At 34.0% G+C, this 15,577-nt stretch overlaps 1 protein-coding gene across 1 annotated transcript in view; it reads left to right on the top strand.

The window, feature by feature from the left end:
* Positions 1-3,368: 3,368 nt before the first annotated feature.
* Positions 3,369-15,577, top strand: part of LOC121121356 (uncharacterized) — a 39,923-nt gene continuing 27,714 nt past the window's right edge. The window contains exon 1 of the mRNA XM_040716249.2: positions 3,369-3,869. Coding sequence (XP_040572183.1) covers positions 3,820-3,869 — 50 coding nt within the window. The 5' untranslated portion in view covers positions 3,369-3,819. The remainder of the gene's footprint in view (positions 3,870-15,577) is intronic.

The raw sequence follows: 15,577 nt of genomic DNA, 5'->3' as shown, positions 1-15,577 counted from the left end.
CAAGAGTTAGTCCAATATCAATCCATAATTCTACTCTCAGTCCGACAAGGACTGACAATTTTAACTTTGCAACAAATAGAAAGAAGGCAGATCGATCTGCAAACGAAATGGGCATTCGGACAATTTGGAGATGTTTTGGTCTAAGGAAATATGGCCCCTAGATCCCCGGACTGCAATCCTTTGGACTATTTCGTGTAGAGCGACTTGAAGAGGGAGTCCAATAAGCGTGATCACAACAATTTTGCATTTCTGAGAGCCTCCATTATTGAGGCTGTGAACAATATGAATAAAGATCACCTGATCAAGGCATGCAGCAGGTTCCATGCCAGGTTGGAGGTCGTGGTTGAGGCTGAGGAAGTTTGGATTGAATAATTAGGTTCATGGAGGGTCGTTACGTTTGTATATAAATGGATTTGTAAATATCTTCACTAATTTTAGAAATAAAATTCTTAATCGTAAAACTGCACCCTATATATACATATATAAATCTTAGCTTGAATGTTGTAGAAAAAGAAATTACTTACTTAGGAATTAGATACTAATGATAGCAGCTTAGAAAAAGAAAATCAACTCTTCAGGTTGCCAACTTAAAAAAAACAAAGAAAAAACGCACTCTGGAAAATGATTCCCTCGAACTCAATGTGCAAAGGTTCACGTCTTGGTTGTTTCTAGAGAAGGAGATATACTTAATTTAACACATGAACTAAAAAGTCCAGACATCTACAGATAAATGGCGCTAATTAATTAAACTTTGACAATTTTATAACAATTTGATCTTTAGTTTGTGAGTTTCTGTGCTAGGAGTGACGCTACTTATGTGATTTCCAAAACAATGGATCAAAAATAATTTTGTGTTTTAATTTTACACTGGTTCTTGTTTGATAAAAATTACCATTCAAGCTAAGAAAGGGCTTGAAAAGTGTTATACGGACTCACCTTCATTTTTATAAATAATAATCAAACCTAAAACTCATAAAATACCGTTAATTATAGGGGATGTTTATATGTCTTATATAATTGGTAACATGTAGCTACTATTGATGTCACAGATCGTGAGTCCGAACTGGTTTACAAATCCCCCAAACAAAGAAAAGTAGGATCCCCGCAAATTGTTTTTTTTAAAGTACATAATAGAAGTATGAATTTACACTGATCACCAATACGAATGACAATTAATTATTCATTAAGAGGAGGGGCGACAAACTCGTTTTGGTTTGGAAACTGCATGCAGATTAAACATATCTCAAACGGGGCAGCCAGTAAAATAATTGCAAAATGACATAAAACTAACAATAAGCCTACTTTTCCCCCCTTTGTATTAGGCACTAATACTAATATTTTTAACAGTTAAATATTAATAGTTTTAAAAAAAGTCAATTTTCATTATTGATTTAATTAATATTTCATTAATGTGTTCTCTTTGTTTAGGCCAAGGATTTTTCAGTCAATGTGTTATATGGACTCCAAAGACCATTCCTAGGACAAATTGAGTAATTATAATGCTATAATATTTACTTATACTTAATCAGTCTAACTTTATCTCATCAATTAAAGGAATATTAAAAATACAACCGATTTGCATCATTAAATATAATAAGGGTTTCCTGCTTGCTCCTGGAGCGTCTCTGAGGTCCTTGCCGACCTTCAACCGCATGAATACATAGTAAATCATCTTTCTCAAGGGTCCAGTCTGCTTACAGATGGCCTTGTGGGGCAATTTCTTGCGTAGAAGTACTGTAATCTCAATTCTCTTCTCATACTGTAGGCTCATGGTGGCGAATAGGAAAATATTTTTTTAGCAATTATTTGTTCTAAAACATTGTATATCGTAACTTTCCACTAAAATGAATCTTAACTTCTCAAAATTGGCATATTAGAGATGAGTAAATAGTAATGGTTGGCCCGGTATTGTAGACAAAAAAGTGTGAATCCCCATTTTTTTAGCTCTACACATAGGTAGTTGAACATCCTATTTCTTTAAAAAAGAAAAAAAATTCAAGGGCACCTGTGTTTTTTCAGAAATGATCAGTCATATCCCTCCTTATTTGTACTAACGGAATTTTTGCAATTTCGTTTTTTGAGCAATTCACCTATGATGAAATATACATGTACCTAATTATATAAGTATAGCCTAGGTATATCCAATTTCCCTCTAAATCGTACTAGGTAGTTTAATTTTTGTAGTCCTTTAAGGATTGTTCAATTAAATTTTGCAGTTTATACATACATATTATCATAACAGGACTGACTACAAGGCTTCAAGAGCAGTTTTTGAATAGATAAACGTATGCGTGTATAGATTCATAACAATAATTGAAGGTCTCTTAACATGCCCAAATTCACCTATAGAGTCGACTTAATAATATGACCTTTGCATCATGGAGAAATTTTTCATCATTTTGACTACTTTTTTAGTATTATAACTTTGCATATGGGTAGTAAAGATAGAACGGATCTACAATTTCTCGGATCCGGGTCGGTTTAGATGTAACCGATCAATATTAAGAACACTGATAAGAGCTCAAGATTAAGAAAAGTCGACAGATGACAACCTATATATAGGTGGAAATAATCAGAAGCATCTCGTTACATCCCTAACTCAAAAATGTACAATGTATTTGGTTGTCAACTGTCGATTTCTTGGCTTTTTTTGACCTAATCAATCTTCTGAATGTTGGTTGGTTGAAGTATAATTAGTTCCTTTTAAGCTTTTGGTCAATTCTATACCGACTATGGAATTAGTATTCAATAGTTGGGAAGAAATGACTAATTACTACCAACTGATTGTGGGCCTTTTTTCTGTTTCTTTTCGGAGGCAAGGTTGAGTGATACCATAAAGGTAAAGACGTACAGGATGCAAATGTTTATGTCAAAGTCGTTCCATGCACTAATCAAAATAAATAGAGATGTAATATCGATAATATCTCCTTTTTTGAAAGGTGGATTAAGCTTTACTATAAACTTTTTTAGATCTGAAAAATCCCTCGTATCTTTTTTAAAATGCGTTAAAAGGTTCGATTCTCAGATCTTTCCGTATAATACAGGTTGACTTATACCATAGCCAGATCCACGATTTGTACTACTTCTAATGAGTAAAGGACCACAAACCACTTTTGGTTATAGGTATATGACTTTAAAGGACCCTTTTAAGTAAAGTTATAGGCCTATAATATAAGTAACTAAGTATAATAGGTAGGAAAATGCAGGTTGTTGGAATGAAAAGATTTCTATAGTTGTTTGTATGTAGAGAGTCACCAGTACTGCCATCATCACGAACCTGACATGTGTAAAGAGTCAAAAGAAACAGACGAGCAGGCCGGACCCTCGTGCGTTCTCTCTCCCTCTTCGCTGACGAATGATGTCGTGAGCTCTTTAATAGTAGTAGTAGTACGTCGTGAAGCTTTGAATGGGATAGGAATCCCGTAGTATGTTACCTTAGAAGTATAATTCTCGATTCAATCATAAATAAGGATAGCTTATACGTCCACTGTGAATGAGAAAGACAATATTAGTTTTGTGATACCATTTAACGAAAAAAGGAATTACTGAAAATCCCCTCAAAAGAAGAGGTCCTTGTGTTTGTGAATACTACTTTAATTTTCTATAAGGATATTTATAGAGAAATGCAATGTAGTCAATGTGCGTCAGGCAAAGGGATTTTTTGTTTGATTTCAAAGTGAAGTGCCTAGATTCGTTTTGTGATTTTGAGTATTAATCCTTAGTCTCCTGAGTGAAAGTGTAGAAGATTCATAGATACAGAGTAATATAGTGTGTTTAATCAGCCTATAAAAGGAGATACCAGAAGATTTGAGCATCAAAATGAGACGACCTCCTTACGTACAACGATCCCATAGTTTAACTTCAACCGAGTAAGTGATTTTCATTCTTAAAAATCTATTAAATGACATGTTGTATTATATAAAAATATATAATTTCATTGGTCTCTAAAGGTTAGGTTGTAAAAACTACAATGATTTTGACTCTTATTTATAAAAAGTTTTTAAAATATTGAACTTTTCTCTAAGGGTACTTAGAAAAATATTATTGATGAACGAAAGATTTCTCTTTAGCATGATTGCAGCTTACAAAATATATATAACCGATGTTTCATTTTTATTTTGTAAAAGAAATTTTAAAGTCTACTAAAAGAACATCTGTTTTAATTCCTTATAGATTATCCAAACAGAACGAAAACCTTAAATACTAAAAGTCAACAAAAAAAAGTATCAAATGTTAAAAAAAAACTAATTATAAGGATTTAATCTATATGTGGTAATATTGAAAAAAAAAAAAAAAGATCAAAAAAGTGATCAAATACTTTTTTCATTATTTTTTACTTTATAAACACTGATAAAAAAGAAAACAATATATTATCATTCCGAATTCAATTCTCAATTGATTTCCAAATTTATTTATTTTATATGTTGCCACACATGTCCACAACGTGTGCTGACTATGTAAGCCATTTTGTAATGTAAGCTTGTTTTTGAAAGATAAAAAGGTTAGACTTCTTTTGGTCTGCTTCTAGATTATCAACCATTGGAAAAAATAGAAAGAAAAATCAATTTAGGGAAAAATTCGTAAATCACTTTTGAAAGATTGTTTAATTTTCTAAAATAGTTATTTTGTACAAAATTCTAAATTTTGATGAATAAACAACTTTTTAAAAGTTTTTAAAGAATTTTCAGCATAATTGATTATATTATTTCATTTTTTTCAATAGTATAAAATTGCGAATCACACCACCAGACGAATAAATTTTTTATTTATTAAAAAAATAAAAAACTAACAAGGACCGGTCCTTGGGACCGTTGGTCTTTAAGACCGGTCCTTATCTGTCGGTCTTCGGACTTAATAAAAAAATTAACATTTGAATTTGGAATTAGAAAATAATATATTTTTATCAGACTGGTATATACAAGCCAATAATTCATTTTATAGTCATGTTTGAGTCATTTATAGCCTTATTATTCAAATTTGTGGGATGAATTAAGAGTATATTAGCTATAGTTGAGAACCTTTATTTGATTCAAAAGACTTATATTGGCCCCAATATGGCCCTATGCAAAAAAAATATGCCTAATTTCTTATAATATCGCGATCATTTTTTGCTACTTAAATTTAGTGCCATTTTTGACAGAGACCATTGGTTCATAAGAATAAGTGGTTGATATGATTGGACTATAATTCGTCGTAGAGTACAAATGTAATCCACACTCACTTATGAGAAAATCCTTCGAGCTTACTTTTATGTTGACTTTATGCATATGTGATCTGTAAAATAAAGCATATCTCCGACAAAATCAAGAAAAGTCATCAAGTTAATTATAGGCTTGGTATTCAAATTTATGGGAGGAGCTGAGATACCCAATATATTATCCTATAGTTTAGAACTTGTATTTAATTTAAGATACTTATATTCGTCCCGGTATGGTCCCTTTTATATAAAAACTATCAAAGAAACTGAGGATAATTTTAATTGACGAATACAACTGTAATCAATACTCAAATTTAAGAAAAAGCTTGCCGGTCCTTAACTGTTGATCCTCGTAATTTTTCATAAAAATATCGATGGTTTATTAAACCAAATAAGATATACTAAATATGCACTAAGATTATTGCATATATCATGCAAAAAGTATTATATATTAACTTGTTACTTGGTTATATAATTTATTATTACACAAGGGAATAGTTAAAAGGAGGAAAAACACCCTTATTGACGTCATGAGGGATCGATTTTTCCTTCTTTAAGGGACGACAAGTGGGACTGGACTGGATGGGACCGGACTGGACTGGACCGCGGTCATTGGTCTTAAATAAGGACCGACACAACACAAATTTTATGCAGTTCAAATGCCCAGAGTTGTATTACACATAAATACATATTAACCATGTAGTTTTAATAGATCACAATGAAATGATAGTACTATCAATGTAAAGGGGTATTCATCTAAACGTTCTTATGACGAGAATAAAAAAGTAAAGCAATGCTTTAGTTTTATTCCTTAACTAATTTTATTAAAATTTTCCCAAAAATCTACATTATAATATAAATTTGACATTCAGTCAATAAAATCGCCGTTAACTCGTACCACACGTTCACAGCGTCCCCGGAAACGTCCTAATGACTTCTTGACTGTCCCTCTGGTTAAAGTCCGGAATACACTCCTTATTCCAGTTCTCAGGGATCTAGTGGTGCTCTGAGGACCTTCATTGGAAACCTGTTCAACATTGCCCATGACAAAATAGTCTAAAGGGTTAAATTCCGGTGAGTTAGGAGACCAAGAACTTGGTGGGACGTACATCACATTCTCATAATCAAGAAAATCGAGTGTTCTTTCATTAGAATGTCCGATTTATTAATTAAATTAGACATTTTAAAACAAAGAAATTCCCTCTTGTACAATTGGTTTATACAAATTGCAACATGTACAGACATTGCAACTTATACAAATCACATGCATTAGAATTAAGATATACAGTGAACGAGGTTAAATCATGGACTTTTTGAAAACTTTTGCAAGAATGAAAGGAAGATATAATATGGAGGCTTTATCCAGCCACTTCTTTATTGATTATATCTTTCTATTTTTCAACATGATTTCCTTTGGCTGCTACTATGGCATCCAACCTGGATCTAAATGCGCGCAGCACTTCTTGATGAAGGCCTCGGACATGGACGCCCACAGCTCCACGACCGAGGACTTGAGGTCATCGAAATTTCGACTAAGGGTTGAACATGCTCACTTCTCGACTATGCTGTAAATGGCATAGTCGAATGGCGAACAGTCTAGGGAGGAGGGTGGCTAAACCAACGTTTATGCTTTAATCAAGTCAACTATTTCTGGCCTTGTTTACTGTTGAAACCCGTTGCTGATGTCGTCAAAGATAAGAATCGTTCCCAAATCCTTCACACACTTCCTCACAGTCCAATTACTGATATTGAGAGCCTTGACATGCTCCTTGATTTGGCCAGACTTCGGTCGCTCCCAGTGACCAGTTCTCCATGATCCCAATTTTCTGCTGCCAAGGGAAAGTCTCTTACCTAAAGCCACATGCTTTTAATCTTGTAAGCAAGACTCCAGGAGCATCCTACCACCTTCATGATCTCTTCGACACTCACTTGGGCGTGGAGCCTTTTCACTTCCATGCTCACAACTGTTGGTTTTTGAAAGTTGATTGTTTATTAACTGGAATTACTTGCAATAATGGAACCTAATATTTGAAAATATTCACCCTAAAGTAAGTCAAATTGATTTAAAGTCAATTCCACAATTTTACCTCCCACAAGTTATTTTCATGTATGCTCAGTACGGGGTTTTATGAAGGGGGTGATTATGGTGTTTACAAAAACAACATGGCCATGCATGTTTTGTTCATAGGTAGGCAACATCTGTTATGTACGGATTGAAATCATTTGTGTGTGAACTTCCATTCATTAGGATGTATTTTATATTTGTTATTTTGGTCAATGTATAATTATATATATATATATACGTACCAACAGGTAGAAAAAAGTAATTATATTTCTCTAATGAAAGGTTTTCTCCTTTAAAAATCCGTATCAATCCATAAAAACAATTTTTTGAAAGTTACTCTAGCCTTAATACCTAGAATAAAATGTAAAGTTCCATTTACATATAGTAATTTAATTATAATTATAACAAATTAACAGATAGTATGTGGTCTGTCAACACTAAATCAAGCTTGAATAATTAATCCCCAAAAAATAGTGTCTGAATTACCTCATTTGGATTCCTTCAAATCATTCACTATCTTTTATTCCCACTCCACAAATAAAGCATATAAAATTAGCAAAAACTCCCCCCGTCATAATAATAATTAAATAAAAATAACTATGCTGCGTCAACATAAACACAAACTTTCATATACATGCAACACCTATTTGAGTAAATAATAGACTTATTATTCAAATTTGTGGGATGGGATGAGATAGCCAAGAATTTTAGCTATTGTTTGTAATTTCTATTTTAGTTGAAATACTTATATTGGCGCCAATATGGCCTTTTAAACAAAAAAATTGTCAATGTATCCTTCATTAATTGTAACTACTTAAATTTGCAACATAATTTGAAAAAAAAATCGGTTGTGCTTTTGTTTTGACGGACCACATGGTTAAGTAAAAAATTCCGGACCTATGCAATATATAAATGATCTCAACCTCATTTAAATGTATTTGATTTGTATATGTTTAAATATTTTTAAATATGTTAAAGGTTCATTTAAACCTCTTCTAAGTCGTCTTCCCCCTCTTCTTTATATATTTACACTACACAGGTATGTAATGAACACTTGTACTTTTAGGAGTAAAATGATCTACCTGTCGAAAATATACCTACTTCTTGTATAGCCAACTTACTTAATACCTTCTATATATACAAAGATATCATATTATTGTGTTTCTTTACAAGAAAAACAGACGCTACAAACAGACACTTATGTTGACATTTTTAGTCTCTTAGAAGGTCATTAGCATTGGCTTTTAATAAGAGCTCTTATCCATTATCCATACAATCTACATACAGATGGGGACCCAAAACTTGCAGTATCATCTAATTACAATTTTATTCCCCTTATTTGTAATCACGAGGCTTCAATACGCAATCAAACGACAGTTGAAAAAAATATAAACAATTTTTGTAACCCATGTCTCTTAGTGTAAAAATTTTTGAGCAAGATTTGCTCCGCGCTTTTTCAGTGCCCAGGAGGCTGCAGAGACCATTGGCATCTCCATCCGGACTGCTTATGACATCCAGAAGGATAGGAATGGTGTTGAAAGAGATTCTCGCTGCAAGAAGAACTAAAACATCTCCAGGAACAATATGGCTGACTTCTGCCCTTCGGCCAGCCCTGACTGAGTAATGGTCCTAAGCGTTATTACCAGTGATGGGAAGAGGATGCGGTTCTTCTTTTTCAAGTTGGGAGAGCCAGTGGACAAGGAGTAGGGCTACTAGGTGCCGAGGTTCCCGGTCTGTGGCTGATGATCGCATTCTAAATGGCGCCCCTCGCAAACATCCAAGAATAACCCAGACTGTTTCAGCAACAATATGGCTGACTTCTGGCCTGCTTCTATGTGTTCTTCCTCCAGGTTTGACTTCAACCCCCTAGACTTTACAGTTTGGGGAGTATTCGAGAAGAATGTCTGCCGCATCTCTCATCCAAATCATGACAGCCATGGACCCAGCCTCCATCGTCAAGAGCTGTCAATCTGTTTGTCAGTATGTGTAGCCTGTAATTGCTTGAAAAAAAGATAGAGTACAATATAGTAGTTATACATTGGTCCATTTTAAGTCGGTTCGACTTGTTGTACTTACATGATTTGAGTTAAGATCGACGTAAGTCAGATTGGTTTCTATCTGGAGGTCTTTATTTACTTATTTGTACGAAAGGAAAATAACTAATTTTAAAGATTTTATTAACTGCTATGCTAAGGCTAACTGGGGGCAAGAATTATAAGCATGATTATAGGGAGCGTAGGTGTGTTTCAACTCAATTGATCTTCCCCTATCGAAGATAGCTAATACCAAACGCAATCTTACTATAGACTCCCAAAGTATCCTAACAAACACCATTGGTCACAAATTGGTTTAGAGTTGCTTTTTTCTTTATTCCATCAGAATCACGTTTGTCGGGATTTGGTCATGTTACTGCAAGCTTTTAGGTCTCCACTCTGTATAATTTGGAATTTTTGGTCTCTAAGAAGGTATCACTTAGGCTTTTCAAAAGAGCTCTCACTTATTTTTAACCTATTCATACTTTGGGTTATTATTCCCTATAACTAGCGGTAGTACCCGGCATTGTCTGAGTCATTAGACGTCGGTTAACAGATAACCCCTAATAATATAGAAGATAATTACCTACAAATTGTCCATGTTACTCTCCTTTTTTTCATGACCCCTGCCCCCTCACATCATTATTGAAGGCAACGCCATCTGGGGGTTCATATTTGATATTTTTACTAAGATAAAATGGACAATTATCAAAGAGTCATTTTGTCATAAATTAATGAGTACTCAAAATTTCTATGCAATAAGTAGAGTGTTATAACTAATTTCTGTTTTAGCTTGGTAAACCCCTTTTATAATTATAAAATTCAATTGTTTTGCCTCCCAAAATTGCCGACAGGATCAATGATAACGTCACATGAAAAGACTCTTTAACACAGCGTTACCTAATCAGTGTTCTGAACATTGATTGGTTGAATAAGAATTAGCTCTTGTCAAGTTGTGAACACTTTTGAAGTACTATTGGTCAAGAATTGACTAAATACGAACCGATTTTTGGATATTTTCTTTTGTTTCTTTTCGTATGAAAGGTCGCGTGAGACAATAAAGGTAACGAAGTTATAAGTACGTTAATTGAAGTCATATTTGAATTCATATGTAGGTATACATAGATATCCGCACTATCATGTCTTTGTTATTGTTATTACACGTGAAGAAGCTGTAGTAGGTGGAACAGACGGATTATATTATATAATAATTATCATTTTAATATCGAAACACTTTTGATAAGAATTAAAAATAAATTAAAATTTATATCTCTGACTCACCTAAAAGGAATCGTCTTTATCAAGGGTCTTACTCACAATTATTTACATATTTCTTAAGGATACTGCATATTTATATGTATACTTTTTTTGAATAGATAGCCCTTGAAAATTAATTATGCTTGGATGAATTAGATCATTTTATATAATGTGTATATTTGGGGAAATTAATTAGCAAATTCTAATAAAATACTGCGTGGGATTGATATAGAAACCGAATTTTTGTTTGTCTCATTGCGTAGGACTTCTATATAAGTATATTATACTATCAATTTTTGCTGCCTTTCAACATAAAAACAAGCTAGAATTATGTTTGTCAAATATTGAGTATTGCATTTGTATTCTTCTACGAATTGCCGTCAATTTATATTAGCATATTATTCTCACTAAACATTTATATCTGTCGCAAATTGCACTCTTAAAGTAGCATAAATTGATAGTCAATTTTCTCCTAAACTAATCATCCGATTTTAATAAAAACCAATAGCAAATGAATGCTGAATCAAATATTTTTTATTACTGCTGGATATAATCACCTTTGGTGTCAATAAACATCTCGACTTAAACCTCGGAAATCAGAGCAGGTGACAGTCTTCATTGGCAGATTCCAAAACTCCTATTGGATCCTGGACATCAGCTCGAATTTTGTGTTGCAGGAGGATCTTTTGGTGTTTCATTCAACTGCGTGCCTCCCAAAAAGAATTCCATGGGTTTAAGACCCGGTGAGCTTAGAGGCCAAACACTGGCCCCAACAAATTCTTACTACAAGTCAACGTTTTCTTTGCAGTGTAAAATGGACCATTATTCATAATCCCTTCCAAACTCTTTCAATTCCTTCCTAACTCCAAGCAAAGCACCTGTTCAGGTTTAAGAAGTTTACAATCTCAACATTGTCTAGTCCGGAGAGGATTGCAACAAAGACACTCTGCCTGATCCACAATTTACATCGTTGATCGATACCATTTTTAACTGACACTAAAACAAGAAACAATGTCTTACCGGCGTATCCACAGCTGTTGCAGGCTCTCAAAGTTCGTTGTTAAATAACGACTGTATACTGCATATTTTATCACGAAAAAAAAACATAGGGCCATTTTGTCATCATATATGCCAATAAAATCCGGATTTCTTTGTCACACCCCGTATTTCCTGTGATGAAATTGGGTAGATCTTCCATTTTTAATTTTTGTTCAAGATTTTTTTGTGTTAGCTCATTACTTCAAATATTTCTATGGAAGTTGGGGCTTGAAATGAACGGTACAAAGAAATGAGATTATTAGGAGATTATTTGAGCATCATCACTTTACATACCATAAAGTTTAATTCCAAAAAAAATCTAAAAATTATTGCGGGCAAGATTTGTCTTCTTCTTTTTTTTATTCAAGTTATTTCCAAAATAAAAATAACTAAGATACCAGCCGTAACTATTGGACTTCATCTAAAATAATATTTATCTTCTTGGGTGGAGTAATTGTATTTATTTATAAAATATTTTCTGCTTTTAAAAGGTAATAAATATATTTATATATATAATGCCTTAAATAACTATCTCGCAACAGAGCCATGAGCTTCATATATTTGCTTTTAGTTATTTATGTACAATATATATTATATGAATTAACCTTCTCCTTTGTCTGTGTACACAAAACACTAAGTAAAACTTTGTTAATTGAGGTGGACTCTAAAAAAAATGACATTCTATAAAGGAATTGACGTTTAACACGGCGTTACCGCAGTTATACAGACAGTTAGAAGCTATTTTGTTGTCAGCCGTCATTGTTTCTCCTTCTTTTCCCCACATTAGGGTTTTACTTTTTGATTTTGTTAAATCAGGATTAGCTCTTGTTAAGCTGTGAATGATTATCAAAAATAATTATCCATAGTTGGGAAAGAATTGGGAAAATCATACCTACTAATTTCTGGCTTTTAGGACCTTGAACGTAGATTGTAGATATCCCTGAAGACTGAAAAATAATGATATTGCATGATTATTGGTGTATACATAAAAGAGTCTAATGCCTTACATTATGAGATGTGATCTCCTCCGTGATCATTCTTCAGTAGATGAATCGAGTCCTTTCTCCCCCGTTATACCCCATCAGAGACGAACTTGTAGCCAACAAGCTCTACCACCAATTATTGTTTTCACCCCTTCTTTCTTTTCCTTTTAAAAGTTTTATTTCCTTTTTTATTAAGACTCTGTATGAATCTAAACTACTATAAAAGGTCACTTCAAGAGAAAATAAATGAACTTAAATAAATACATTCTCAAAGATAGAACATTCAGCGTCTATTGGTTTCTTTTCAACTCGTTCACATTGCTACTACAAACCCTCAACTTCATCCACATAATGAGTCCAGTTCAGTCCTAAAAACTGATAAAGTTATGTCCTTGATGACGTCACTCAACTTTCTTTTTCTTTTTTTTATCTGCATCTAGTAGGGACAGTCCTAAATACAGACTGTCTTAAGGAGCGGTCCAAAGACTGGACCGGACCGTATAAATAAGTTATTCTATCTACTTTCAAGATCGTCCTAAGTTCTAATTCTCCGAATTACTCGAGATCCCACTCCAATAAAATATAATTCACCTCGCTTTGCTTATTAATACAAGGTTGCCATGATTTAATTTCAACTTTGAGCTTACGCTGTCTCCAATTTCGAAATAAAAAGAGAAGATATGACGTGCGGGAAAAATTGTAACCCATACGTAAAAAAGGGATGCGTGTAAAGAAAAAACAAAGTTTACCGATTACAAAAGGAAAAATGGTTGATGCGTTTGCTCTTTCTTCTTTTTTTGATAATGATTTAATTATGTCTGTTAACGCCTCCCTCTAAAAGAAGAATTATCGCCTATGTTTGGTGTAAATTGATTTTAAAATGCATAAATAAATATAATTATATTAGTTTCCCTCCACTTATACTATTTAAAATGTAGAAGGGTCTCCACTTGATAGCAGTAATTCATTTTATTCCACAAAATCATATAACAGGCAGCTGATGTTCATATTTTAGTAATAACATATGTCTTTGCGCCCGCCTTTTCATCGCCCCATAACAAAAATTATATTTCCACCCATACCCAATAAAACTTGGTTATTTATTACCCAAAATGGCCAACATTAACAATACTAACGTTACATAAAAACGCTCTACAGTTTATAATAATTGGCTAACTACTATCTACCGATTTTAGGGCTTTATTCCTTCTCTTTTTGTAAGTGAAGTGTTGAAAGATACTATAAAAATACCGTTCTGACATATGTAAGCAACTACCCCTCCCCCTCCCTATCCTTCTTGACCCACTTATTACTTTTGTTTGTTAAATCGTATTTCACGTTATGTGACCTTAATTTTTAAATAACTCTATCGTTTCTGACATGTTTATTGAAATGTTGAACTAATGTGTGAAAATTGGATATTTATAGCTGTTAATCTATTTATCTAATTTTTTGTAATCGTACGTATTATGCACAAATATTCATGTGGTAAGTTAACACAAAAGCAATCTGGAACCAAAAGTCAAGAATAGGAGAAGTTTTATTTATTTTACTTGATACATACATACAGCACAATATTTCAACGACATATTTGAGTCAATTATAGGCTATATATTCAAATTTGTGGGATGAATTATGATGCACAAGAATTTTAACCATAGTTGAGAACCTTTTGTTGATATATAAATAGGCTAATTTGCCTTAAAAATGGACCTTTTTATTTCATTTCTAACCATTTGTAATTCTCTCATTGTGATTATGAATGTTGACATCTTTAAGTGCAATTTGCGCTCCCTCTAAATGATTGATTAGAATAATGAGCTTATAAAAATGATGAATAATTCGTCAAAGAAAATAAATGTATTTAGACTCAATTTGGTACAAAAAATTTAAAAAAATTTAAAACAAAAAGTATTCTTTATGTATACCGGACCGTGCAAAATTATTTACTGATGATGTAAATATACTTTTTAAGAGGTTTTGTGGCAACCAATCTGATTGTTTCGTATTTTTACTGTTAAAATAAACAAAAATCCTTCCTTTGAGAGCGTAACAACTTCCACACGTGAGACCATGTCCAATCAGGAAACAAAGAGGATCGAAATTGCAGCCCTCCTCCAAGCGGGAGTGCCTCATAACAATATTAAGGAACAGGTTGGGGCCTCGTTGAAGACAATTTACAACGTTTCCAAGCGCTTGGAGGCTGGGGGTGATCTCAAGCATTCCCCTGGGGCTGGCAGGAAGCCCACTGTCTCAACAAGGCAAGTAAAGGCAGTGTTCAAGAGGACTCCCAACAGGTCCATTGCCGACATGGCCAGAAAGATGGGAACGTCGAGATCAACTGTTTCAAGGCCATTGAAAAGGGATGGAGGAAAGTCCCTGAGGCTTACTGAACGCCCTCTGCTAACTGAACGTCAGCGAGAAGTCCGACTTGAGCGTGCCAAGAAAATCTTGAATGATATCACGAGCTCATCTGGACGCATCATCATTTTTTCAGATGAGAAAACTTTTACGGTCGATCCTGCTTTCAACAGGCAAAATGACCGTGTTGTGAGCTTTGGAGATGTTTGAAGATCCAACGGGAAGGCCATGAAGCCGGTATGGTTGCCCACTGGCTCAGATTAACAGCGGAGGGTTATGTGAAGATTCCTGCGTCCAAGATCCTTCCGTGGATCAAATTCATAGTCGGCAACTCTCCTTGGATTTTTCAACAAGATGGAGCACCCGCCCACGCTTCCAAGAAAACTCAGGAGTGGCTCAAGGACAACATGAACTTTTGGCCAAGGACTACTGGCCCCCTGAGAGCCCAGATCTGAACCCACTAGACTTCTCTATCTAGGGGCACGTGGAGACCAAGGCCTGCTAAAAACAACACAAGAACATAAATGCCTTAAAGGCTGCTATCAACAAGGCCTGGGCCACCATGGACGCCAGCAAGTCTATGGCAGCTTCAGACGTCGCCTGACCAGTGTCATTGAGTCAAATGGTAGCTATATTGATTAAA

Source organism: Lepeophtheirus salmonis, chromosome 7 (genome assembly GCF_016086655.4).
Source record: "Lepeophtheirus salmonis chromosome 7, UVic_Lsal_1.4, whole genome shotgun sequence".
In the NCBI taxonomy this organism is placed as follows: domain Eukaryota; kingdom Metazoa; phylum Arthropoda; class Copepoda; order Siphonostomatoida; family Caligidae; genus Lepeophtheirus; species Lepeophtheirus salmonis.
Note: the sequence above shows the minus strand (reverse complement) of the source record. Positions and strands in the feature narration are given on the sequence as shown.